At 63.5% G+C, this 26,111-nt stretch overlaps 3 protein-coding genes across 8 annotated transcripts; 2 read left to right on the top strand and 1 right to left on the bottom strand.

Moving 5' to 3' along the window:
• The first annotated feature begins 554 nt into the window (after nucleotides 1-554).
• On the top strand, nucleotides 555-4,748 carry Tektip1 (tektin bundle interacting protein 1). 2 transcript variants are annotated; one of them, XR_007105733.1, is made up of 5 exons: nucleotides 555-1,134; nucleotides 2,556-2,794; nucleotides 2,883-3,008; nucleotides 3,106-3,379; nucleotides 4,280-4,748. XR_007105733.1 is itself a non-coding variant. In XM_047530955.1 (4 exons), exons 1-4 carry the CDS (start codon nucleotides 1,001-1,003, stop codon nucleotides 3,282-3,284), a joined length of 678 nt encoding a protein of 225 aa, XP_047386911.1. In that variant the 5' UTR covers nucleotides 555-1,000; the 3' UTR covers nucleotides 3,285-4,748. The 2 variants fall into 2 exon arrangements, 1 of the variants encoding a protein (XP_047386911.1); XM_047530955.1 differs by having other exon boundaries at nucleotides 3,106-4,748.
• Nucleotides 3,310-11,663, bottom strand: Mfsd12 (major facilitator superfamily domain containing 12). 4 transcript variants are annotated; one of them, XM_047530929.1, is made up of 10 exons: nucleotides 11,170-11,663; nucleotides 7,307-7,517; nucleotides 6,008-6,152; nucleotides 5,752-5,934; nucleotides 5,570-5,662; nucleotides 5,403-5,495; nucleotides 5,059-5,229; nucleotides 4,893-4,982; nucleotides 4,052-4,182; nucleotides 3,310-3,943 (listed from the first exon to the last, which is right to left on the bottom strand). In XM_047530929.1, the coding sequence occupies exons 1-10, from the start codon at nucleotides 11,465-11,467 to the stop codon at nucleotides 3,325-3,327; spliced, it is 2,034 nt and encodes a 677-aa protein (XP_047386885.1). In that variant the 5' UTR covers nucleotides 11,468-11,663; the 3' UTR covers nucleotides 3,310-3,324. The 4 variants fall into 4 exon arrangements, with proteins under 4 accessions (XP_047386885.1, XP_047386886.1, XP_047386888.1 ...); XM_047530931.1 differs by having other exon boundaries at nucleotides 3,769-3,943; nucleotides 4,893-4,987; XM_047530930.1 differs by lacking the exon at nucleotides 5,570-5,662.
• A 7,765-nt stretch (nucleotides 11,664-19,428) lies between these two features.
• Hmg20b (high mobility group 20B) lies at nucleotides 19,429-24,367 on the top strand. 2 transcript variants are annotated; one of them, XM_047530953.1, is made up of 10 exons: nucleotides 19,429-19,503; nucleotides 19,791-19,846; nucleotides 20,152-20,260; nucleotides 20,792-20,995; nucleotides 21,589-21,709; nucleotides 21,979-22,025; nucleotides 22,189-22,261; nucleotides 22,458-22,673; nucleotides 23,379-23,511; nucleotides 23,815-24,367. In XM_047530953.1, the coding sequence occupies exons 2-10, from the start codon at nucleotides 19,809-19,811 to the stop codon at nucleotides 23,825-23,827; spliced, it is 954 nt and encodes a 317-aa protein (XP_047386909.1). In that variant the 5' UTR covers nucleotides 19,429-19,503; nucleotides 19,791-19,808; the 3' UTR covers nucleotides 23,828-24,367. The 2 variants fall into 2 exon arrangements, with proteins under 2 accessions (XP_047386909.1, XP_047386910.1); XM_047530954.1 differs by having other exon boundaries at nucleotides 19,436-19,481.
• Nucleotides 24,368-26,111: the final 1,744 nt, after the last annotated feature.

Genomic DNA, 26,111 nt, shown 5'->3' on the forward strand with positions numbered 1-26,111 from the left:
CTGTAGGGAGGCTGGTCAAGGGCCCGGCCATGCCCTTCCCTCCAGATGAGGCCCTATCCCAGACCCAGGAAGGACAGAAGGGAACACTGACCCTCCCTCCAGCTGTCCAGTGGGCAGGTTCGAGGATGAGCAAGGTCACGAGAAGCCTACGCTCAGCTGTCCCACGGATGGGACGGAGGGCGAGGCGAGCTGCCTCCTGGTGAAGGGAGCCCTGGGGGCGGCCTGTGCACCGCCAGCTCAGCGGGGCCGGGGGATGGGGCAGGGTCTCCCAGGGAGGCCACAGCCTGGGCTGCTGCTGGAGGCCGTCTGGGGGCAGTGACGGGCTTGGCCAGGGCAGGGTGCCACGGTGGGCAGATTCCGGGTTTCGTTGTGCTTGTTTACACTTCTGCTCAGGGTGAAATAAACGTGGACTACACTGACGTAAAGTGAACAAGCCACTCCGCTTACGGCCACCCCCACCGACTCCGGAACCCACCCGGCCCATGCGCAGGCTCCCCGCTCCCAGTCCGGCACGAGTCCACGTCTGTCTCTGGACTCCCGTCCTGGACCTTTCCTGGACGCTTGTGTTTGGGTCTCACTGAGCACGAGGTCCTCAGGTCCCTCGACACTGCAGCGTGTCACCTCGCTCTTGCTTGTGGCCAAGGGACACTCAAACCCGTGCATGGACCATGCTGCGTGTCCCTTGGTCCCCACGGAGCCCGCTGAGCACGCGGGCACCTGCGCTCCTGCTCCGGGTGTGCCACCGGCTATAGCATGACAGGCCCCGGGGCCCAGGGCCTGTCCCCTGTGGGGACTCGGGCAACGGCCGCGTCCAGGTAGACCCAGGGGCTGGGGACCTCCTGGCCCCACGCACCACGCAAAGGTGACTCCCGTGCTGTCCCAGGCTAGGACACCAACTGCGGGCACTGAAGGCCTCCCCAGGCTGCAGAGGGAGGAAGGGCCAGGGTGGGACCAGGGCCGGCCCCGCCCTGTTGCCAGGTGACCTTTGTCGCTGTCAACAATGGCCCCAGAGGCCTTCTTGGCGGGAACCTGCAGGGACACAGAGGCAGACATGCAGACCCTGAGGCAGGAGGCCGCCCGGCCCTACGTCCCCCTGGGCACCCTTGAGGTCGACTTCCCGCCCCCTCTGCACAGGTGAGCCCTGTCCCACCCCGACACGGCCTGGCCTTTCTCTTCTGTCCAGTGTCATCGGCCATGCTGTGGACACCCTCGCCCTCGAGCCACCCGGCAGCTCCCCGACGCCACCTCTTCCTGCAGCGGCGGTGTGGGAACTGGGGTGCAGGTGCTGGGCCTGGCCCGGCTGGGACCACCGCCCCCCAGGGCCCGAACAACAACAGTCTTGGTTCTGGGGGCAAACTCCAGATCAGGGTCCCGGGGCAGGCAGCCCCTCCAGAGGCTCGGGGGCCGTCCACCTCTCTGCAGCTCCCGGTGGCCCTGGCAGGCCACGGCCGCCTCCAGGCGCCTTCTCCCTGCCGGTGTCAAACGCGTCTTTAAAGAACACAGCACCGGAACAGGCCCACCCGCAGAGTGACCGCATCTTAATGGATTGCATCTACTCAAATCCTCTTGCAAATAAGGTTGCTTTCTGAGGCTCCAGGTGGACGTGAAGGGCAGACGCTCCTCCACCCAGTCGTGTCTGCTGATGATGCGGATGAACCAAGAAGGAAAAGTACACAGCTGTGCAAAAGAATGGGCAGGAGGGAGCTTTGTGCTCCTCCTCCAAGGGAAGAAAGGAGCTCAGAAAGGAGGGAAGGCCCATGAACCAGGAGCCTCTGCGTGGAGGGGTGCGCACCCTGCCTGCCAGAGCCCGGCCGAGGACGCTGCCAAGGCAGCGGCGGGTCTGGGAGGGGAGAGGCTCCCCGTGCTGTTGCTTTGCACTGCTCTCCTTCAGGGCCCAGATGAGCCCAGGCCTGGTGCCAGGCGGCACTCGGCCCTGGACGGCTGGCAGCCTTGGTGTAGTGGGAAGAGCCTTGCCAGGCGTGGCTTCGCACACCAGCAGCACGTCTCCACTCCTCTCCGCCGCAGGCTCTGTGCCTGATCTGTCCCTCACTCATTGCCTGCCGCCCAGGGCCTTTGCATATGCTGCACGCAGCCTCCTGGGGAAGCCCGCCCTCCCTGTCCTGGCCCAGGACAGGTGCAGAGGCCTCCCCGGCAGGCACTCCCTGAGCAGCTGCATCACTTACCATCCTGGGACCACCATGTCCTCCCTGGGCCACGTGCTTGACCCCCACCCTCCTTCACCCCACCTGAGCACCTCCAGGCCAGGGGCCCTGGAGGAAGAAACCCGTGGGTCCTGGCAGCTGGACAAGGACATCAGTTCCCCAGCAGCGGCCACAGCCCTCGCGTTCTCCCCACCCTCCCCGGCCAGAAAAGCTCACAGGCCAAAGGAGTGGAAGGGTCTCCCGCTGGTGCAGCCGCAGCCTCCCCCCTCTGACACCTGGGGCCAGAGCCCAGGGCTGAAGGGCAGACATGGCACTGGGGCCCCAACACCCGCTGCCAAGAAGGCAGGCTGCGCGGGCGCGGCCACAGGCTCAGGCTCTGCTCCCGGTCCTCAGCGATGACTACCAGTCCCTGGAGGGGCCCCGCTGGACACCAGCCATCCAGCAGGCCACGCGCTGGAAGTACTCGCCCATGGGACGCGACGCAGCAGGCCAGGCGTGGTACACGGGGCTGACCAACGCGGACCCCCGGGAGGCCTGGTACACCCTGCCCCGGGCCCAGGACAGCCCGCACCGCGAGGCTTACTCCCGCTGGCACCGATGCTACGGCCACCGGGAGCGGAGCCTGCCCCCGGGTGAGCGCCCCCCGCCCCGCCCCCCGCCCTGCCCGGGTGGCCAGGCCAGCCCGCGGGGGCGGGGCGCCAACGACCTCCTCCCCCGCAGCCGACACGCAGCGCCTGCGGGAGACCGCCTGGTTCGACCCCTGCACGCCCGCGCAGTACCGCAGCCCCAGCGCGCGGTGGGGGAGCGCGCAGTGGAGGGACAGGCCCATGCGGGGCAAGGACTATGGTGAGTGGGCGCGCCCACCCGACCGGGAGGTCCGGGAGCCTGGGCAGCAGCGGGCAGGGATGCTGGGGACGCGCGCTGACCCGTCCGCGGCCTGCAGTGGTCCACAGGAACCGCTTCAAGGCGGAGCCGCCCTCGCCCGCCACAGACTACGTGCCGCAGCTGTCGGTGCCCCAGCGCCCGCGCTACACCACGCAGGACTACCGGCGGTGGGACCTGGACCCCTACTGCGCCGCCACCGGCCAGCAGGCCGCGCCCGCCCTCACGCCCACCTTCTGATAAAGCTCGCTCTGCCCAGCCGCTGCCCGTCCACCACCTCTCAGCTCCGCCCAGGGGGGTCTGCCCACGCTTGGGGCCGCAGCCACCAGGCGCAGGTGACCGGAGGACCCACCAGCGGGCGTGGCACACGGCTACCCCCTCCCACGTCAGCTCCCTGGGTCCCTGTCCGTCCCCATGAAACAGGAGCCGCACCCTGTGGAAGCTCTTTATTCACACCCCAGTGGGTCCCCGAGCCCCAGGGGCAGCACAGCGGCCACCACACCAGGCTGTCCCACGCCCCCAGGGCCTGGTCTCCTAGTAGGATCAGGGCACCAAGCAAACTCAGAGACTCCCAGGACGGAAGTGAGGAGCACACTGGGCTGGGCACCCCTGTGGGACCCTCGCTGCCACCCCCAGAGGCAGGGCAGCCACATGGTCCATAGGGCTGGGAGGGGGGAGGGCTGGGGCAGGCCCCTGGTTGTCGGCACACCGTCCCCTCCCCAGCAGGGCTGAGCCCTGGGTCGTCCGTCCTGCCCACGCCGCCAGGCAGGGCCAGATGGGGAGCCAGGAAGCCAGGGCGGTGGGGCTTCCCGGAGGCCTGAGGCGCCTGGGGGGGTGCAGTGGTCCCTTGGCACGGCTGCAGGAGGCCGGGGACGGTCAGGGCCGCTCTCCAGGGTCCCCTGGAAGGAAGGGGTGAGGGTGGCATAAGGAGGAGGCCCCCCCACTGCCCCGCAGCCCCCTCCTCCCACTGGCTGGCTGTGCCCGGTGGAGGAGGGGAGGTGACTCACGGCTCCGAAGGTGGATGGGCCACATGACCAGGCTGCACAGAGCCAGGGTGGCCACCACGCCCACGCCGCCAGTCACAGCCACCATCACCCAGTGGTAGAAGCCCACACAAGCCGTGCAGCAGAGCTCCGACCTGTCGGGACAGAAGGCCGGGAGGACACCTGAGGCCACGCCCTGAGGCCACTGGGGTGCCAGCTCCCGCCCTCACTCACAGCCTGTCCTCCCCACAGCAGCCACCAGAGGGCACCTGACTCAGGCCCCTCCTCTGCCCGCAGCCCTCCGTCTCCCACCTCCCTCTGGGTCAAAGCTCAGGTCCTCCCTGCAGCCCGCGGGTCCTGCACCACCTGCCTGGGAGCCCCTCTGCCTGCCTCCTCCCCGCCTCGCCGTCCGCTCCAGCCGGACACCTCACTGCGCCTCCATCACGCCCCTCAGCCCTGCCCAGGGCCTTTGCGCAGCTGTGCCTCCTCACTGGCCCAGAACCGGGCACCCTCCAGGTCCTCGGGAAGCTAGAAAGGCCCTGTCCTGAGGGCCAGGCCTCCACAGGCCAGCTCACTGCACCCAGCCCGGCCTCAACCCACGTCCACGTCTGCAGTTTCCTGATGGGCTGGCCGGCCGCCAAGGCTCCCAAGTGCTGCCCGTGCCACCCCAGAACCATCTGCCTCTGGAACCTGCGTCTGCAGCCTGAGTCCCCTGACCCCGACCCTGCGGCCGGGCTGCCCCACCTGCACGCCGCAGTCACAGCAGGCAGCATGGACAGCCAGAGGGACTGCCACGGAGCGCGCCCGCGGCTCCCTGTGGGCCCTAACCCAGCAGGGATGGCCTCAGGCCCTAGGGGACACTCACGGGCAGGGGTGCAGGCTCTGCACGACCATGACTGCCAGCCCGTTGGCCACCTTGTCTGAGAAGCTCATGGCGCCGTACACGAAGGCCCCGCTGTGCTGGGGGACAGACAGGGGTCAGCGCCAGGCCTGTGGGCTCAGCGCCCCTCCCCGACGCCCAGCAGACCTACCGTGTGGGGGCCAATCAGGTCGGCCGTCATGGCCAGAGAGGTGACCAGGATGGTGGCACAGCCTGCGCCCAGCAGCGCGGCCGCCACGTACACGGCCACGCCCAGCACGTCCGCCAGCGCCACCCAGGCCGCGAAGACCAGGACCACCAGGAGGCCGGCGAAGTAGGTCGGCTGCAGGAGGCCAGCCACGCTCTGGCACCCGCTCGCCACCGAGCGGCCCCCAAACGCCAGTCCTTTAAGGCGAGGACAGACCCCGGGGCCGAGGACGCGCGGAGAAGCCAGCGGCCAGCGCTCCCGGCCCGCCCGCGCGACTGCCACCCGCCCCTCGCGGGCCGCCCACTCACGTTCCGCCCGATGCGCTTGTTGAGGGGCTTCATGAGGAAGGAGGAGAGGAACCCACTGAGGTACATCACCAGGGGGATGGTCGCGATGAACTTCTGCGGGGCAGTGGCAGCGGCTTCAGACGAGGCTCACGCGGCCCCAGCCCGCCCGCCGCTCACCCGCCGCTCACCTTGGGCAGGTGGAGGGCGTGGGTGAGGTACATGGCCATGTAGGTCTGGGACAGGTTCACAATGAGCCTCGTGGTCATGTACAGCACGCCCACCTGAGGGCAGACCAGAGGGACAGCCGGGGCTCAGCCAGGGCCCCTGCTCCTGGCCCGCGCCCGCGCTGGCGGCCGGGAGGCCCACCCACCTGGTAGAAGGCGGGCTCCCGGAGCCAGTGCTTCCAGAGCAGCAGGGGCGGCGGGCGCGGCGGGGCCACCAGCGGGCTGTGCTCGTCGGGCTCCTCGCCCCGCGGCCGGCGCCCCTCCCGGGTGCCCAGGTGGAACAGCAGCGAGAAGACGGCGCCGACGCCCACCACCATCAGGGACAGGTTCTGGGAAGGCAGCCGGAGGGTCAGTGGCAGCACTCGGGGGCGCAGGGACTCGGGGGCCGCCGGCCCCACTCACCCGGAACACCGGCACGTCCTGGACCCCCAGCTGGTCACCCACGCTGACGTCCTGAGCGGGTCCCGAGCGCGAGGAGCCCTGCAGGTGCAGCAGCAGCCAGGCGGCACCAAAGACGGTGATGTTGGCCACCACCGTGAAGGCGTACCTGCGGGGGCGGGGCCTCAGCGCGGGGCGGGGCCTCAGCGCGGGGCGGGGCGCAGCCCCCCAGCCGGCCCCTCGTGCCCCACACGGAACCAGGGAGGCCGCCACCAATCTGAAAACCAAGTTGCTTAAAGATGGCTCTCAAACTGTGTCCCCACACTGCAGGAGGAGGACTGTGGTCTGGAACCACCAGGGCCACTCATGCCTGGAGACTGGGGGCCAGGCTGGAAGGGCACCTCTGGATTGTGACCCAACTCGGTTCCTTTGCTGAAAGTGGCACCATGCCACCTGCAGAGTCCATGTGCCCCCACGCTGAGCAGCCCAGAGTGGCCCAGCCCCGCAGGGCCCTGGGGACGCTGGCATTGGGCAATGCCTGTCGTTGGCACTTGCCACAGTGGGGAAGTGGAAGGGCCGGCAGGAGCCCAGGGCAGTGCAGAGGGGGGTCTGCGGGCAGATGCTGGGCAAGCCCCACCCAGGACTGCCGTTCAGCTCAGCCCATCAGCCCTGGCCCAGGCTGCAGAGGCCCTGGGCTTGTCCCCAGCACAGCAAAAAGACAGCCTGGCTTTGGGACATTTCCTCTGGACTGTGGAAGATGTCACAGTTCCCGCCTCCCAGATTCCCAAAGACCTATAGCACTCAGCAAGCACTCAGTAGATGCTCTTATCACTTCCAGAATAGCATCCTCTAGTGCCTGTAGCTAGTCGGGAGGAAGCCAGGCACCAAATGCACCATGTGGGAGCAACAATGGCTTGTGGTTCCTGTTTTGTCCAGTCCCCTCCCCTGTAAATCCAGAACAGGGTGTCACTCAGGTGTAGGTGACACACTGAAGCGGAATAAAGGAATCCTGCAGGTGTGACTTGGTCCTTAGGAAGGCTATCTTGGGTGGGCCTGGCCTAATGGGGTGACCCTTCTAAAGCGGGCTTACAGCCCCGAGATCAGAGCTGCCCCAGCCGCCATGAGCTCTACGGCCGCAGGACAGCAGAAGGCCACAGGGCCATGCACGCAGAAGGGGGACCCCAGCCTTAGACAAGGTCCTGGCCCCACCTGAACGAGAGACTGGCAGTGGCCCTCCAGCCGCACTACCTGGGTTCCAGGGCCTAACCCCCCGCCGCCCAGCCGCACCGGCCCGGCTGCCCGCTTGCCTGGCCTGCGAGGTACCTGAGGGCGGTGAGTTCCACTTTCTCAGGGTCACTGGTGACCAGCTCCGGGATGAGGCTCAGGTGGGCGATCTGCGTGGCAGCCCAGCCGAACTGGAAGACCACGATGAAGGGCCCGTAGTAGAGGAGGGCCGCCCACTCGGGCGTGGAGGGCCCGCAGCCCAGGCAGGGGCTGAAGACGAAGGGGAAGGACAGCAGCACGCAGGCGGTGCCTGTGGGGGAGCCGCGTCAGGCCGGAGGCAGGGCAGCCGCAAGGGACAGGCAGGCGGGGGCACTGAGCAGGGGCCCCATCCGCCAGGCAGTGCCCCCGTAGCCAGGGAGGAAGGAGGGGCGGGCCCGCATCCCTGGTCATGGGAAGGGGCGCTGGTAGAGGCTGAAGAGGTCATGCAGCAGGTCACCGGCCCGCGGGGAGCCCCAGAGAGCTGTCCACAACAGAGGCCCTGCCCAAGCCCCTACCCCTCCCCCCCGCCCAGCACCCTCCAGGCCCCCAGCAGGACCCAGGTGGTTCTGGGAAGGCCCTGCTTCCCCATCAACTATAAGGGCTCTCCTGGGGACACTGAGGTATCACAGCCTGAGGACTCACTGAAAAGCGGAGCATAGCCCACCACTTCCCGAGACCTACTGCTCAGAAAAGTACCTCAGAATGGATGGGAAGCTCCCGTGCCCATGGGCCACGCCACCCACTCCCTGCCTCCCTGTGCCCCCAGCAGTGTCCTGCCCCAGGGCCTTTGCACAGCTGCAGCCTCTGTCTGCATGCACTTCCCTCACATCTTAGCAAAGCCAGCTCCTCTTCACCCCTGGTCTCAGCTTGAATGTCAGCACCGCAGGGAAGCCCTCCCTGACCAGCCCCATCACCAGCAGGCCCCTCCTGGCCCTGGACATTTGCTGCAGAGCCCGACTCTCTCTTCCTAATACCGTCAGCGCACCCAGGGATCCTGTCTGTCTGCAGCGTCTTGTCTGCCCCCCGCTCCCCCTGCACAGAGCTTCAGCAGGGTGAGCACAGAAAGTTCTCCACTCCTCCTGCATCCCTGGCACTGAGCAGAGGACCTGGACCCTGCTGGCTTCCCGAGAGGTGGCCCCATGTGGGCACGTCTGTCATCCCAGCTACAGAAGGCCGAGGCAGGAGGATGGCAAGTTGGAGGCCAGCCTTAGTGACACAGGAGACCCCTTCTCAATAACAGAGCTCGGGCTGGAGCTGGGCACTGCCAGGCTCCATCCTCAGTGCTGGGACAAACCCCGTGCCACCGATGGCTCTTTACCAACAGGGGCCTCTACCTAGAGCCCCAAGGGTCAGGCGCCACACCACGCCCAGGGGAGGGGCCGAGCCGGCACCCTGCAGCCACCTGCCCAGCCTGGGGCTCCCACCCCTCTCCTCTGCGACCCACTTCCCCTTCCCAGCCTGGACGCCCCTGCAGCCTGGGGGCTGGGAAGTGAAACCAGACGCCCTGCTCCTCAGAACACCCACTCTGCTGGAGCTGGTGCCGGGAGGGGCACCAGGCACATTCCTGGGGGCCTGGAGGCCACCCTGGGGGCAGGACACAAAGGGTGGACTTCAGTCAAGAGAATGTGCCTCCCCGGCCAGATTCCATCTGGCTGCCCTGTCTGGTTAACCCCTGCCGGCCTAGGCCGCCTGGCTGGGAGGCCAGAGGCAAGTGTCTCCAGGCCTCCATCTCCACAAATGGAGGTCATGACAGCCCACACCTCAGGTGGGCATGGGGTCAGGGTGCAAAGCAAGAACCCTGCTCTTCCTGAGTCTCTTCCTGCCTCAGCAGCTCCAGAGCCACGCCAGTTCCCACCTTTGCACAGCTGCTTCCCTGGCTTGGAATGCTGCCCCCCGACCACGCTCCTATTCACCCTGCTAAGCCCCAAGGCCAGTGTCCTCTCTGCTTTCTGACTGAAGCCCCAGCCTACAGGAGGATTCAGGTCTGGCTCTCAGGGTCCTCCAGGTCTGAGGAAAATCCTGCGGAGCTTGTTAAGGAAAGGAAGGAGCCTGTCCCCACAGTCCAGACCCACTCGGGTAAAACGGAGAGGTGGGCGCTATTGCCAGGATGACCCATGCTCATCACCTTATCAGGCACCAGGAGGTTGCCTGGCTTCCTCTCCAACATGGCAGTCTCCCGTGTGCCCACTCTGAGTGGGGAAGGTGCAGGTTTTGCTGTCTGGAAGGCACCTGTCCCCAGGCCCACTTTGTGCGACACAAGCTGGCAGTTCTTTACCTACAGAGGTTCCTGTCCAGCCCCCACCTCTGCTGGGGCCTCAGACCCTCCTCCAGGGTCAGCTGGGCCCTCCCACCTATGACGGGCACATGGTCAGCCTGCAACAGCCACCTCAAGGCCTCTGCACACCCAGCATGCTCTCCAGGGAACCGCCACAGGTCACCAGCCCTGCTCCTGCCATCTGCACCCAGGCACAGCCTCACCCGTGGGGTCAGTGAATTTTCCCAGCTACGTGCTCAAGCGGCTGGACTGGGCCCTGCACCCAAGCCCCACATCAGCCCCGGGAAAGGAATGACGCTGCTGTCCCTGTGTTCCAGGAGGCCAGTCTCAGGTGACCCAGGAAGAACATGGGCATCCTGGACATCGGTGAAACCTGAAAATCCAGCCCCCCGGGCCATGACCACGATGCTGGCTGCCCACAAGCCCCTCAGAGATCTGCTGCATCTTGCAAAAAATGTCACTCACTAGTCAAATACTGCCCCCAAGGGCAAAGGGGCACCAGCCCGCCCCTCCTGGTTTCCCACCAGTAGAATTCCAAGGAGTGGGCAGGGTTCTTGGCCCTGCCTGTTGACATGCCTGGCAGGTCTGAATGCCAGGATGCAGCTGGCAGTTCTGCCAGGGCAAACAACAGAAAGCCTCGGGGCTGGTCTCAGGTCCCAGCAGGTGGGGCAGGAGGGGTGGCAGCAGGCTAGTCTTATCAGGGAGCGCCCGGCACCCTGCCCCCGGGCACGTCTCGCCCTCACCCGGAGCCCTCTAATCTGGCAACTCTGCCAGACACATGGCACCCTCCCCTCGATAACCCACACTGGTCAGAAGCAGCGCAAGCACAGGGCAGACCTGGCCCCTCCAGTCCCACCCAGTCCCCAGCTCTTGGCTGGCTGGGCACCACCCCTCACTCCCTAAAGCACCAGGTCACTGGAGATGGGGGCAGGGCTGGACAGGGGTGCTCAGGGGACAGACAGAGGGAGTCTAGGCAGCGTGACCTTCCCAGATGGTCTCCCTGATCAGAGAGGTCAGGATGGACCCGACAGACTGACAGGGAGGTGGTGGGCAGTCAGACCCAGTCCAGAGAGGGTGCGCATGACCCCTGGGCCCGACAGACAGTTCCGGGGCCCCAGGAAGAGTTAGATGAAGGGCCTGCAAGCCAGATGGCAGCCTAAAAGCAGCCGGATGAGGGAGGTTGGCCATGGGCAGGCAGAGGGGACACAAGGCAGTTAAGCAGCTCATGGATCCAGCAGCCAGAGGGATACTGGGCAGTGGGACGGATGGAGGAGGCTCAGACTCAGGGACAGGCAGAGATGGGGTGGACATAGGGGGCGGGCTTAGGCCACCGAACAGAATTACAGAGGGGAGGAATGCAGGTCACAGACAGCGGGGGACAGGTGGAGGAGGCTCAGTCCATAGGGCAGCAGACAGTGGGAGCCTGTACACACAGGTGTGGGGTGGGGCTCAGGCATGGGACAGAGTGGGGAAACCCGGGTTATAAGTAGACAGAGGGTTTCTGGGTGACGGGACAGACAGATGGAGGAGGCTCATCCACGGGGCAGTGGATGGGCAGTGCAACAGCCGGCCTCGGGCTGGCCACACAGGGTAGCTGCAGCCCCGCGCAGGGTGGGCGGCGGGGAGGCGGGCGGGGCGGGCGCCTTACCGACCAGGTGCCAGGCCTTGCGCGGGCCGTAGCGGGCGCAGCGGCCGGCGGCGCGGTCGGCCTCGTAGCCCACCAGGGGTGTGCACAGCCCGTCGGCCACCTGGCCGAGCAGCAGCAGCAGGCCCGCGCCGCGCGAGCTGTAGGCGCGCACCGAGTGCAGGTAGAGCAGCAGGTAGGTGAACCACATGGACGCGCACAGGTCGTTGAGGAAGTGGCCCACGGCGTAGCTGAGCCGGGCGGCCAGGGACAGCGGTCGCGGGGGCGCCCCCGCTCCGGCCGCAGGGGGCCCCGGGCCCATGGCGCGGGCGCTGGGGACGTCACCCCGGGTTGGCTGCGCGGCGCAGAGGGGACCGCGGGGCCGTCCGGGTCCGCCGCGGGCCCGCACCGCGTTCCGGTCACTCCGCGCGAGGCCGCGCCAGGCTGTCCTCCGCGCCGCGGGAGATCGCGTCTGCGGCAGCCCTGCCGGAGGGCCGGGAGCTGGCGACCCGGGCGGGGCGGGGCGGCGGCGGGGAAATCCCGGGAGCGGCGGCCGCCTCCACCAATCGAAACCGCGCGCCGGGCCTGGCCAGCCAATAACCAAGGAGGGGGCGTGGCCCTGGGCTTGGCAGGGCCTCCCCATAGGGTGCCTTCGCGGTCCTAGCGCCTTGCGGGGACTCTTGGGGTTTGCGAGAAGCTGGACCGTGGTTCGTGGCGGGTAAAGTAGAGAAGCCCGCATCCCTTCCGCCCACCCAGACTCGCGCCTGGAGGTCCAGCCACCCACGCCCGCCCGCGGCTTCACGAGGCCTAACGGTGGCCGGGGAGGTGAGGGTGGGATGGGGACGCAGGTGGGTGGGGACGGAGTCTGAGCCCGCCTCCGGGCAGGGTGACTTCCTGGCCTGAGAGACCCAATGGGATGCGGAGAGGATATATTAGTACTAATTAATTAGTTATTATGGATAACAATGGGGCTCGTCATTACAACACCACTTGGCATTTAATGAGTGCTGACTGTGCCAAGCGCCCCACGTGGCGGAGGCTAGTCTCCCTCCCATTTTACGAGCGGGCGGGAAACAGCCCTAGACAGGGGAAGCCAGGTGCTCAAGGGCGCCTGAGTCAGGGGCCCGCAGGGAGTCAGGTGCCTGGGGCCCACTGCCTCCCCTCTGCCGGCCTTCCAGGAATGTGTCACTGAACGCCAGCGGTTGCCAGTTCCCCCAGGGTTGGGTGCTTCCCTCTAGCCCCCAGGCCTCCTTCCGCGGTATTTTAGAATTTAAACTCTGGAGTCAGAATCCTGACGTTCACACCTAGTCCCTTAAGCGGCGCAAGGGCCTCTGTCTTCCAGCTCTAGAATTGGTACCATGGATGCAAAACGCCACAGAAGCGTCAGCTCTTAATTTTGGCACCCGGGAAGCCCCCTCGGGCGTTGCTCTAGGTCTGCACCCGGCGCTGCCCCATCGCACCCAGCTATCCTCTCCCACCTCCGCAGCCCTGCTTCCCACTGTGGCAGTCCTATTCACTGCAGTGTCCCAGGGACGCCTGTCCCAGGCCGAGGTGTGGCTCAGCGGTGGAGTGCTCGCCTAGCTCAGGAGAGGTCCTGGAGCTGGTCCTCAGCACCACCGGAAAAAAGAAAAAAGAAAAGGAGTCAGTGGAATGATTGAGTGGTAGGAACTGTAGGCAGAGGGCCAGAAACGCAGAAAAAGGTGGGGTGACCTCGACTCCCTGCTTCCAACCCAGAGGTCCAGGCAGCCAGCCCGAGCACAGCCCTGGCCCTACGCACGATCCCGACACCCGTGACCCTGACACCCATGACCCCTAGGCCCATGACCCCTACGCCCATGTGGGCAGACCTCACCCACTTTTCTGAAAAGGAAGGTGGAGGGGAAGGCCCCAGAGGGACAACCTGGCAGAGGAGACAGGAGCAGCCATGGCTCCTGGGGGAGATGCCAACCAGGAGTTCTGTCCTCTCTGGCAAGGGGCTTTTAGAAATAATGCAAGCTTCGCGTAATTTGTTACCCACAACATTCCTAGGAGATTGGACACTTTGTACCCACTTTAAGGATGTGAAAAGGAGGCACAAACCCAAGTCACTTGGCAGGAGGCCCTGCAGCTGACAGGAGGCAGATCTGGGATCCAGACCGCTCTGTGGGACCTCCAGGGTCTCTGAGTGATTGGTTCACCAGTAGGGGAGGGCCAGCTGAATATGCGTGCCTAGCAGGTAGCGGTGTTCCCTGGGTCAAGAGCCCAGCAGCCTCGGGGGCAGATTCAGCGGGGGTGCCTATGTGCGTCTGGGCTCTTGGGGGCCAGCTAATATTTCCTGGCCCTAACTTTGTGGGGAGAGCAGAAGCAGATCAGCCTTGACCCTAGACTCTCCATGCAGCTCCCCTGGGGGCCGGAGAAGTCAGACCAAGAAGGCCACGTCACTGGGGAGCCATGGAAGGGTTATGAAAGGATCCGCCCCCATCCTGGGCCTGGGTCAGACAGGATGGACGCCTCTGTGGCTGACTCCCCCGCCTGACCCTGAGGCTGGACAGGGGCCACCAGGATATCTATCTGATCCCTAGCCAGGGGAGCAGGAACTGTCAGATAAAAGGGTAACCGGGTGGGGGGGACAGTTTATTTTAGACTCTTGGAAACCAGTAAAGGGGACACGTGCCCCAGGAAGGGGTCAGATTTGGGGGTCAAGATCAGAGAAGGTCTTGTCTAGGAGGAGGGATGCCAGGAAGGAGAGATGAATACCGGGCCCCTGGGGTAGACAGGCCTGAGGTCAGGAGAGATCCTGGCAGCCTTTGATGTCCCCAAAGCATCCCAGCTCCCCGCCCCGCCGGACGCCAGTCCCGCTTCACCCCTCCCCTGGCCAGTGATGAGATATCCTGGTGGCCTCAGTCCAGCCTCACGGTGTGGGGGGGTAGCTTTGATCCTGTCTGACCCAGGCCCAGTGATGGGGAGGAGGGGCTTCCGAGATTCCACAGAAACCCCACAGAGCTGAGTGGGAGGCACGCCTAGATCAAAGGCAAGCGGCCTCAGGCAGCCCACCAGGCCTCAGTCTCCCTCTGCAGGAAGTGGGGAGTGGCCGAGGAGCAGAGGCGTGCTGGGTGGCGGGACTTCCTGGTCCCCAGCAGGCAGCTTCCCAGCCCAGCACTTGTGGGAAACAGGACCCTAAGTTGCCCAGGCTGGCCTTGAACTTGTGATTTTAATTGGTGAATTTCCGGGCAGTGTTGGGAGGGGACCCAGACCTGGCCAGCATCAGGCACGCGCTCTGCCTCAGCATCAGCTGCACCCTGGCTGGGCTTCCTTCTTGCTGGACGCTGGACCTCCCTGCTGGAGCAGGCGGCCCTGGCCTGAGCTGCATGCGAACGGCGTCTCTGAATCCCTAGCAGCCTCGGGAAGGTGACCAGCTGCCACTCCACATCACAGGGGAAACTGGGGCACTGGTTTCAATCACCCAACCACACGGTTGAGGCGCTGCGTCACCGCCCAGAATTCCCGAGTCTGAGACCCGACCCGTCCCCACTCCACTGCAGGGCCAGGAGCCATTTGGGGCAGTTGTTCCTGTGCATCCCATTTGCTTTCTCAGCACGCCGACACCTGTTGAAGCGACACCCTGTTAGACTTGCTCTGCTAAACGGCCTGCGGAGACTGGGGTGTCCATGCCTGTGGGAACCCTGGTCCCTCTCACATAGCGGAGAACAGTTAGACCTCATGGTAACAAATGTCCATAAACATTTAAAAGGGATCCGGGCGAGGTGGCCACACCTGTAACCCCAGCATCTCAAGAGGCTGAGGCAGGAGGATGGCATATTTGAGGCCAGCCTCGGCGACTTGGTGAGCCCTGTCTCAGAGTAAAAAGAAGGGCCAAGGTCGTGGCTCAGGAGAGGCGGAGCAGGCAGAGCGCCCGCCTTCCTTTCCAGCCCTGAGATAAACGCATCTGGAAACGGGAGCTGCCATAACTCGCAATCTCATGTCTTCCTACTTTCCCTGAGAAAGCAGGCCAGGGGCTCCAAAGGGCAAGGTCAAAAGGAACACTTGAGTCAGGATGGTCACCCACTGGGCCATGAAGTGCACAGTGGCAAAGTCACCTGAGTCTCCGTGGGCGGCTCGGGGAGGGAGGGAGGTCTGGCCTGGCCTGACACACGGAGGCTTTCCAGAAGAAAGGCTTTGGGCTTTGTCCTGTGGCCCTGGGATGGAGCCGGGGCACTGCCACTGAGCCACACCCCGGCACCTTTTATTTTGAGACAGGGTCTCTCTAAGCTGCTCCAGCTGGCCTGGGATTTGCCAGTCTCCTGCCTGGGCCTCCCGCGTGGATGAAAGGCACAGCACCGTGCCAACTTAGAGAAGCTCATGGAAGAGTCCAGCGGGGAGCAGGTGGGTGCCCGTGGCATGGGGGCTGGCAGCCGGCTCCGGGGCACACATGACGCACATGGCCCTCTCTCCCACACGTTCAGAGGCTGCTGTCCCAGCCTTCGGCCCTCAGAGAGTGACCTTATTTGGAAATAGGGTCCAAGCAGATGGAATCAGTTATGATGAGGTATCAGGGTGGGACCTGATCCAGTGTGACTGATGTCCTCATAAAAAGAGGAAATGAGGACGCAGGCACGCACACAGGGCGAGCGTCACGTGAAGATGGATGCCGCTGGGCGGCTTGTGCGGCCCCACCCGCTGCTGGGGAGGGAGCCCGGGCCTCCCCTCTGCTCAGCCAGCTCCACCGGCCCCCAGCCCAGGCCAGGTGCGTGAAGGAACCCTCAGGGGCTGCCTTTGGGCGTGGACAGCGAGGTGGCCTGGGCCGCTCTGTGGAACTGGGAGCCTCCTGCACTGTTTGCACAATAAAATCTAATTTAAAAAACCGAGCAGGTGTCAGCTAAGCCACCCTGGTGGTGCTCACGGTCCTAGGACTACAGTTGGTTTGCCCTTCCTGGCTCCCAACTGTAAACATTTCCAAGTGATTCATTAAAGGGAATGAAGGAAAGGGACGCAGGACGAGCCACCCTCAGAGGCCGGGCTGCTGGCGTCCTGGAGCTTGGCGCCCACAGAGGAACACACTGGGGGGTGCAGCTCAGTGGCCGCCTGCTTGTCTAGCGGTCCGTTGCTGAGGCTGGCCTTGAACTCGCTGCCCTCCTGCCGCAGCCTCCCAGCCGCTGGGATCACCGACATTACAGACGCCTGGCTCTTGGTCTCTTGGCCATGCGCAGGAAGACCCCCTGAAAGGCTAGCAAGGTGCGCTGGGAGCTGGAGGGCAGAGCTGGGCCCACCGGAGCCCTGCTGATCAGGTTGGAGCTGGTGGAGGGAGTCTTCCCGGTCCCGCCGGGGTCTCGCCCGGCTTGTCCCCCGCCCCCAGCAGAGCCACAGGGAGGCGGGAGATGACCCAGCCAGTTGAGCAACGGAGCAGTCTGGAACCCGGGTCTGTCCAGATTCCAGGCCAGCTCCTCTTCAGCCCCGGGCTGCCCGTGAGAACAGGTTTACTGGGGCTGAGTTCACACGCCGCGGTCGCGCCCGCTGAGCACATGATCAGGCGGGTTTCAGTACATCTGCGGGGCCGGGCCGCGCGACCATCATCGCAGCTGAATTCTAGAACATTCCCATCACCTCCAAAAGAGCCCTGTCCCCTTGAGCAGCACCCCGACCCCTCCCCAGGCCCTCCACCCGCAAATCCACTTCCTGACTCTGGATTCCCATTCGGACGTTTCCTGCCAGTGGAGTCACACGCTGCGGAGCTGCCAGGCTTCCTCCTGTTGCAGCAGGAATCAGCACTGCGCTCCTTTGGGTTTTGTTTTGTTGTTTTTTGTAGTGCTGGGGATTGAGGCCAGGGGCGCTGGACCCCTGAGCTACATCCCAGTCCTTTTTATTTTATTTTGAGACAGGGTCTCGCTAAATGACCCAGACTGGCCTTGAACTTGCCATCCTCCTCCCTCAGCCTCCCCAGTAGCTGTGTCATATGTGTGGATATGGCACATTTCACTTATTCGTTCATCCTCAAATAACTGGCTGGCCACTTTCACTTTCTGGTGACATTTGTGTGCACTCTGGTTGTTGCTTTGGTGCTGGGGGCGGAATCGAGGGAGGGCCTGGCATGGGTAGCTGAGCTGCACCCCGGCCCCCAGCAGGTGTGTGTTTGGACACCTCTTCCTTTTCTCTCGCGTCTGTGCCCAGCAGCAGGACAGCAGGATGGGGTGGAATGATCGCCTCATGTTTATTTGGCCCTACCAGGAACTGCCACGCTGTCCTCAAAGTGGCTGCCTGGTCCCTGAGATGTACAAAATCCATCCCCGCGTTACTCAACAATACACACTGAGCACCTGGCAGGGGCAGGGCTGCGGGCGGTGCCAGTGCACGCAGGTGACACACAGGAAACGTCACTGGGAAAGAGATGTCACCAGAAGAGGGTCTTGAGCGATTCCCAGAGACTGGGGAAACTCAGGACAAGCCGGGTCCTTGACCTGCGTGACTCGGAACTTCAGCTCCTGTCAGTAGAGGCAGAGATTGATGTAGGAGGGCAGGGCATGCCCTGCGGGCCACCTTGAGAGTGAGAGACACCCTGGAGGTTTTCAGGCTCTTCCTTAAAGGAAATTCGGGGGAGGGTGGGCCTGGACGCTAGTTCGCATGGGCTGGCTGTTCTCAGCAGCCTGTCTCCATTATCTCATCAGCAGACAACACTGGAAAGTCCCCCAAGTTACAGGTGTCTTAAAATGTCATCTCTCTCTCTTAGTCTGTTGGTGGGTTAACAGTGCACAAGGTAATTTTCATAAGCTGGTCAAGTTACAGTAACTTTAATATTTACAGGTTTCCAGAAATTTGGGAATGACAGGCCTAGGAGAGACACTGGCTTGGGGAGTGACAGATCTGGTATGAAGAAATTTAAATCAAAATTCTATTTTCTTGTTCTTCCTTTATGTCTCCTTTTTTTTTTTTTTTTTTTTTTTTTTTTTTGGTGCTGGGGATTGAACCCAGCCCTTTTGCTTATGAGGCAAGCAAAAACCACCACACACTTTTTTTTTTTTTTCTGGTGCTGGGAATTGAACCCAGGGCCTTGTGCATGCAAGGCAAGCACTCTACCAACTGATCTACATACACCCCCAGCCCCTCCACATATTAAAAAAAAAAACAAAAACAAAAAAAACCTATCCTGCTTCACAAACATGCATATGGAGCGGGGAGAAAAAGAGATGAACTACAGGCCTGGAAATCCCTTGCTGAAGAGGCAAACATTTGAGCAAATACCTGAAAGAGGTCCAGGAGAGAGTCAGGGACATATCTGGGGCAAGGGTTTTCCAGGAGTAGAAAACAGCAAAGGCCCAGGATATGGGAAAAAATAAGAATGAAATGAGAAACAGTGAGGAGCGTGGAGCAGAGAGGGAGAGGGGAAGAGAGGGAGGAGAGGAGGCTGGGAGGGCGGGCGTTTTGTTTAGGGTCTAATGGGCCATGGTGGGGTATCCGGATATCCCTCCCAGCAGGCTTGCTTTCCCACTATCCGTATCCGAATGCTCCCAGCCCAGCTTATGACCCCATCCCCACCCTGACCCAGACCCGGATCCAGCCCCCCCGCCCCCCTTTCTTTTAGTTGTTGATGGGCCTTTATTTATTTATTTATGTGTGGTGCTGAGAATCGAACCCAGAGCCTCACACGTTAGGAAGGAAGCGCTCTACCACTGAGCCACAGCCCAGCCCCAGGTCCAGTCTCTTGGTCCCGGACATGGTGCAGAAAACCTATTGCACAGGAGGGAAAACCTTGGTTCTAGGAGTAAAGCAATCCCCACGCCCAGAAGCCCCAGACTGGGCGAGGTGCCAAGGACTCTAGTTAAGTGAATAAACCGAACCCTCCCCCTCCCCAGCTTTTGCAGGATGCTAAGAACAGGTCCACCTTGCCCTAACACTGCACGATGCCCCCAGGTCCTTAACCTCTTCCCTAGCAACCTGCCGCTGTCCCCATGGCAACTGAGGCGGGACCAACCTGGATCCTCAGCTCCCAGATCCGGCAGGGGCGGGGAGTCTCCGCTTCAAGCTGGGAGGAGCAGTCCGTGCCGCGCCTACTGGCCCTTTAAGAAGCTCCGCCCAGCGAGGCCTCCAGGAGCCCTCGATTGGTCCCGAGCGCAGCCGAGCGCAGCCGAACTTGACGCACCGCCCGCAGTCTTCCCGCCCCACCTCCCACGCGGCTCCGCAGCCTACTCGGCCAATCACTCACGGGCGCGCTGACCTTCATCTGCATAGTCACGCCCCAGATGGATGTAGCACCCAATCGGGCCACTCGCCACTACTGTCATTAGCATGCCGAGGGCGGAGCGGGGCGGGGCAGCCGGCAGGGGCGGGCTCGGGGCGGTTGGTTGGAGCGTCGCCGCAGTCGAAAGGTCCGGGAAAGTTTCTTTGGAGGTGAAAACAGCCGCGGAACTCGGGGTCCTAAGAGGGGGCGGGGGCGCGGGGGTCCCGGAGCCGGGGCGGGGCCCTTTCCGGGCTGGAGGGAAGCCGGTCCGGCCTCCCGGGGGGCGATCGCCCAACAAAGGATTCCTGGGGCGCCCGCCCTCGAGGACTTCCCCGCCCCCGGATCCGGCCCCCCCCAGGCGCACCGGGCCCGGCATTCGCGGCTCCTGGTCTGGGTGGGGGCGGGACCCCGCCATCCGGGGCTCGAGGGCCCTCACCTCTGCCTGCTTGTGTTCTAGGTCCGGCCCGGAGCGGCCATGTCCCACGGTCCCAAGCAGCCCAGCGCGGCCGCCGCGTGAGTGCGCCGCCCCCCGCCCCGTGCGAGCTCCTGGACTCCCGCCCCATAGGGTCGTGACTCCCCCACCCGGGTCGAATATCCCCACGTGCTTCTCCCTAGACTCCAGCCTGTGACCCCGCTCCTGGGCTCCAGTTCCTCCCAGGACTGCCGGTTCTCCCCGCTGTTGATGCAGTCTCGACCCCCTGATCCTGACTCCCTCTTGGCCAACTCCGCGGGCGCCGTGGTCTCAAAACGCTCGGGGTGAGCGTGGCGGGTAGAGAAGGCTCCTGGGTGGGGGTAACCCTGTTGTCCTCTCGTCCCAGGCCGGCGGGCGGCAAGGCTCCGGGCCAGCACGGGGGCTTCGTGGTGGCCGTCAAGCAGGAGCGCGGCGAGGGCCAGCGGGCCGGCGAGAAGGGGTCCCACGAGGAGGAGGTGAGACTCCTTCCCCCTAAAACCCGGAGGCCTCCGGGCTCCGCCCCCGCCTTGAAGCCCCGCCCAAGACCAGATTCGAATTCCTGGTGCCTCCGCCCACAGCCCCGATTTCTTCTGGAAGCAGAGACCCCACCGGTGTTAGATGCCACGCCCCCAACAGACTCTGTGCCGCTCTAAGCCCAGATCTCGCCCACTGCCCAGTGGTAGCTCCGCCCACGCTTACGGCCCCGCCCACTTCCCGCCTCTTTCTGGGCCTCGCCTTCCCCACCAAGAAGCCACGCCCACGGCCCAAGCTAAGCACATCCCTGGGCTCAGCCCCCTCCCTAGTAAGTCGGATACCCTCATCTGGCCAGGGAACTCCTCTAATCGCCCGGGTCCTGATCCTTGACCGGGTCATGCCTCCAGCCCTTCCCAGTTTTCGGACTACTAGGCCCTGCCATCATTTAGCCCCGCCCGCACAGTCTCCGCCCCCTCTCTGAGTCCCGCCCCAGTCCTCCGGGCCCCACCCAACAACGCAGCCGGGTTTTGCAGCCAGTGAAAAAGCGGGGCTGGCCCAAGGGCAAGAAGCGAAAGAAGATTCTGCCGAATGGGCCCAAGGCACCGGTGACAGGCTACGTGCGCTTCCTGAATGAGCGGAGGGAGCAGATCCGCACGCGCCACCCGGATCTGCCCTTTCCTGAGATCACCAAGATGCTGGGCGCAGAATGGAGCAAGCTGCAGCCTGCAGAAAAGCAGGTGGGGACGGCAGGGGCGCTACGTCTGCTGATCCCCCAGCCCACTCGGAAACCTCTGCAACCACGTCCCCCAAAGCATCGCGTTGTGGGAGGGTTCATATCCCGCTTGGAAAAATGAGCATCCATGACCACCCCACCCCCAAGTTGGCAATAGTTAGCAACAGGGGAGAATAGATCTAAAACTTAATGTTATATCCAAAGATGTTGAGATGGGGGCCAAATTTTTTGGCGAAATCTTGCAAGTCTCAAATTCTGGTAATTAATTTCAAAATTGCAAAAATATTGAAGAAATGTAACAAATCCACATTCCGTTTGCACCTGTTGAAAGTGGTATTTCAACAGGCAGACACGGTGTGGCGTAGAGTTGGACGCAGTCCAGGCGTTAGCAGCCTAGAGGAGGGGGTATGCAGAGAGAGGGAGGCATCAAGGTGGGGGCTCTTATGGTGCCCTGGGCAGCAGCCTTCTGTAGCATAGGGAACTCTGGAAGGTTGCGGGGGTCAGGGCCACAGATCTGGATGATGGAGGCAGAGTCCTGGCCATGGAGGCCTCTCATCTGGGCTGGGCTGAGCCTTTGGACGCTGCCCTACCCTGCAGCGTTACCTGGATGAGGCTGAGCGGGAGAAGCAGCAGTATATGAAGGAGCTGCGGGCCTACCAGCAGTCGGAGGCCTATAAGATGTGCGCCGAGAAGATCCAAGAAAAGAAGATCAAGAAAGGTGAGCCTGCTGGAGTCCAGTTGTGTGGTGCCTGCTCTGTGTAGTGCTGACCCTGTCCAGGCAAAGGTCCCCTCCGTGCAGAGAAGAGACATAACTGGTTACACATGCATGGGGTTCACTCAGCGCTGCAAAGGGGCCCACGTGGGGAGCCTGACCGGGATGAAAGAGGGCTGAGGGGAGGGGAGGGGCAAGTAGGCGGCGGACAGCATGTGCAGAGCCAGTGGCGGAGAGCTGGGAGGCTGACCTTGCCCTCCTCCCTGCCCCACCAGAGGACTCTGGCTCCGGGCTCATGAACACACTCTTGAATGGACACAAGGTAATGTTCCTCCTGGGAAAGCAAGGCACGGGGCGGGGGAGAGCGCTGGAGGTTTTTAGACCCTCGGGTGGATGTTAAACGGACTGCCCCACCCGGTCTCAGGGAACATCCAGGGTGTGTGGCTCCCTTCCCTCCAAATTGCCACCTTGGCCCTTTGTCCCAGGGTGGAGACTGTGACGGCTTCTCCACCTTCGATGTTCCCATTTTCACTGAAGAGTTCTTGGACCAAAACAAAGGTGAACGTTGAAGAGTCCCAGCGCAGTAGATGTGGGAGAAAGGGGAAGCGGGGGGATCGCCTCAAAAGTCTAGGCACCTTCTCTAACCTGGGTGCTGAGGTGGGGCGGGTAGCACAGCTGGGGCAGAGACAAGCGGCGGCGGGGCAGCGGGGCGTGCGGGGCAAGCGCGGGGCTCTAACGCGGCTCCCGGCTGCAGCGCGGGAGGCGGAGCTGCGGCGTCTGCGGAAGATGAACGTGGCCTTCGAGGAGCAGAATGCTGTGCTGCAGAGACACACGCAGAGCATGAGCAGCGCGCGCGAGCGCCTGGAGCAGGAGCTGGCGCTGGAGGAGAGGCGGACGCTGGCGCTGCAGCAGCAGCTCCAGGCCGTGCGCCAGGCGCTCACCGCCAGCTTCGCCTCGCTGCCGGTGCCGGGTGCGGAGCGCCGCGGACCCCGGGCCCGCCCCCTCCTGGGCCCCGCCCCGCTGGCCCCGCCCGCCCCTGACCTCCGGAGCGCGGACCGACCCCCTCCCGACGCCCTGAGCTGGGTTTGCGCTGAACCCGCCTCCCTGCCTGACCCCCAGGCCGCTGACCCTCCCTGCCTCTTCCCTTCTGACCGCATCCTCCTTTCCTGGTCACCCAAAGCCCTTCCGCCCTCTCCGCCCCCGACTACGGAGCCCCGCGCCTTTGGCCTTCCCTCACTCCCTTAGACCACCCCAGTCGCTCTTCGCCTCTGACCACAAGCCCTTCCCCCACTGAGCCGTGAGCCCGTACCCTGAGGCCCACCCCGTCCATCCCTCCAGTCCCCGCTAAACCCCAACTCCTTAGTCCCACTGGCCCTCCCGCAGGTCCCCCGTGCCCACCTGCCCTAGCCCCGCACCCCGCTCTTCGGCTCTCCTCGGCTCTTACAGACCCCCACCACCGCGGGTCCCTATCCCCACCAAGACCCCGCCGGCCCAACTTCCGGCCCACAGCTGACCTTGACAGCCTCCGGCCCCGCCCATATCCTGAGGACCCAACCCCGACCCGACCCACTGTTATGGCTGGTGACCCCTTCCTGCAGACCCCCGGAACCTCGGCCCCAAGGAGCTAGTCCTCATGAGTCCCTGGGGCTGCTGACCACCTGCCGGTCTTCTGCAGGCACTGGCGAGACGCCGACACTGGGCACGCTGGACTTCTACATGGCCCGGCTACATGGTGCCATTGAACGCGACCCGGCCCAGCACGAGAGGCTCATCGTCCGCATCAAGGAGATCCTGGCCCAGGTCGCCAGGTGTGTGCCCGGGTACTGGGGCCTGGTCCCCAACTTAGCCGCCAGTGAGGTCCCTGGGGACTACCAGAGGGCTGGTAGGGTAGTCCACTATTGTCCACTCCTGGGGACACCGAGTGGCCTGTGCCTTGTCAGTGCTGCTGGTGGGATCCACTTGGGTCCACAGCTTCCCCCAAACGTCAGGACAGGTCCCAGCTGCACAGGTTAGTTGGACTGCACGCTGGGACCCGCACTGGTGTCTGCTTGGAGGAGCTGGACCACGTGGGCGCCCAGCCTGATGCCGGCCTCCCCCCTCTCTCCCTACAGCGAGCACCTGTGAGGACTCAGCCGTCACCAATGCAGAGCAGCAGCTCTGGCTCCACTCTCTCCCCACCCCAGTGAAGGAGAGGCTGGGGTCCACCCTGAGGGGCTAGGCCCCATTCTGCACCTTGGGGGCTCCAGCCCCCCTAAAATTAAATTTCTACGGTATCCCTTTAGCTTTCAATCTGCAGCTTCTTGAACCCAGAGGAAGCACCGGCCACTGTAGGTGCAGCCAGAATCCCGTGGGCGCAGGGCCTAGAGAGCCTGTCGCCTCTTGGGGCAGGTCACACTGCAGGACCACAGGAGGACTCTGCTGCACGCCCGGCTGGAGGCCGCACAGTCGCCCACTGCACAATGTGGGACCCCCAGAATTGCTCACCTGAAGGGCGGCATGATGTGCCCCACAGGCAGGGAGGCACATGGGTGGACCCCAGAATCCCTGCTGCACCCCAGGGGAAGGCTGTGCAGACCCCTTGTCTGGTCGAGGGACCCGTGTGGAGCCAGACCTTTCCCACGGCTCAGTCCTGACTTCTAAAATAAACACAGGGAGTTTGCGTTCCCGGCTTGTGAGTGTGCAGTTTTTTGGGGTGTGGTTGAGCCAGGAGATACACACGGGCCCCCCGTGACACCAGCGGGGGACATCATGCACCCGCCTCCACTCCTGAGGGCAGCGTGTGGGTGCAGCACTTAGAGGCGGCTCCCGGGCACTGGCTGGGTCGTGAGCTGCTCCTGTGTGCTGCCCTACAGCAGCTACCGTTTCAGCCCTTGAAAGTGACACTTCCCTGGCGTTGAGCACATTCACGGTGTTAGGCCACCATCATTTCTACTGAGTTCCAGAACGTTCTTACCACCTGAAAGCAGTCCCATCCCTGTGAGCGGCCACTCCCCAGTCCCCCAGCGCCTGACAGCCAGACTGACTTCCTGTCTCGGTTCAGGCATTTCCTGTCAGTGGAGCCACACTGCCCTTTTGTCTGATCCCCACACTGAGCCAGGTCCTCAGGCCCTCCCGCCCGCAGCTGGCATCGCGTGGCCATGGTCCTGGGGAGGCAGCCAGGGCACTCTATCCCTGAGTTACATTCCCAGCCCTGTTGAATTTGTTCTGAGACAGGTGCCTGCCCAGCCTGCATGAGGCTCTGGATTCAACCCCCAGCACTGTGGGGGTTCGGGGGAGAGGCCCAGGCTGGCCTCCAACGTGTGATCCTCCTGGTTCGGCCTCTGGAGTAACTGGGATGGTAGGCGAGGACACCTCCCTGGCTTCATTTGGCAGCTTTCTAAGTTACAGCAACTCTCCCTGCCCAAAGCCTCCCGGAACTTGCCTCTTCCCACCAACGCCTGGTTCACGTGGCTGGATGCCACCCACAGGACAGGAGCAGTTTAATGAACCAACACTCCTGTCGAATTTTGATGGACACCCAGGTGGTTCCAGTGCCACAACCCAGGGGTTTTACAGACTTCTGGGGCTAGTGTCCTTGTCCCTTGCAGCTCCCTCACCAAGGCTGCCTGAGCACCCACTGTGTGTAGCAAGGCAGTAAGGGAATAAAGGACACCCAAGTCATGCCCTCCTGGAGCTGACCCTGTAGACAGGGACACAGACAGGACACAAGGTGAGAAAGTGAAGTAGCTAATGTGTCAAATGCTACCTTTAAATGCTAAGGAGACAACGTTAGGGAAGATAGATTCAGAGGTGGTAATAGCAGGTAGCCTTTGGTCAAAGACAAAGAGGTGCCGAAGTGAACCATGCAGAACTCTGGGGAAGTTCATCCAGGCAGAAGGCACAGCTGTGCAAAGGCCCTGGGGCAGGAATGAGCCTGACTTTGGGGGCATAGTCAGGAGCTGGTGTGGAGAGAAGGAAAAGGGAGGAGGCAGGGATGGGACGGAGAGCCCTTCAGAGCCTCCTGGGTCCCAGGAGGACTTGAGCTTTGACCCAAAAGGAGTCATGGAGGGCTGTGGGCAAAGCAGCATAACGTCCCTCCCCATCTCTTAAGGTTGTTGCAAGAATTAAATGAACACACATAGCAGAGAATGAGTGCTAGGGGACCTCAAGTGTCCCGGACCTTATTTGTGATCCTTGTTATTTCTTTGTCCACAGCTCAGGCCCCTGAGGACCGCCAGATGTCCCCAGGGAGGGTGCTGCTGGCCCTGGCAGGGCCCGGACACCTGGGGCCCGTGCTCCCCTCCCCACCCCACGGTGTCGCCTTCCCGGGAGGCTCTGGTTCCCGGATCGCCTTACCAGGGCGACTCGGCTGTCGCGCCCTGGACAGGGGGAGGGGAGGCTGCAGGAAGCGGTGGATCCGGAGGCTGCA

The sequence above is a fragment of the Sciurus carolinensis genome, chromosome 17 (genome assembly GCF_902686445.1).
Source record: "Sciurus carolinensis chromosome 17, mSciCar1.2, whole genome shotgun sequence".
NCBI lineage: Eukaryota > Metazoa > Chordata > Mammalia > Rodentia > Sciuridae > Sciurus > Sciurus carolinensis.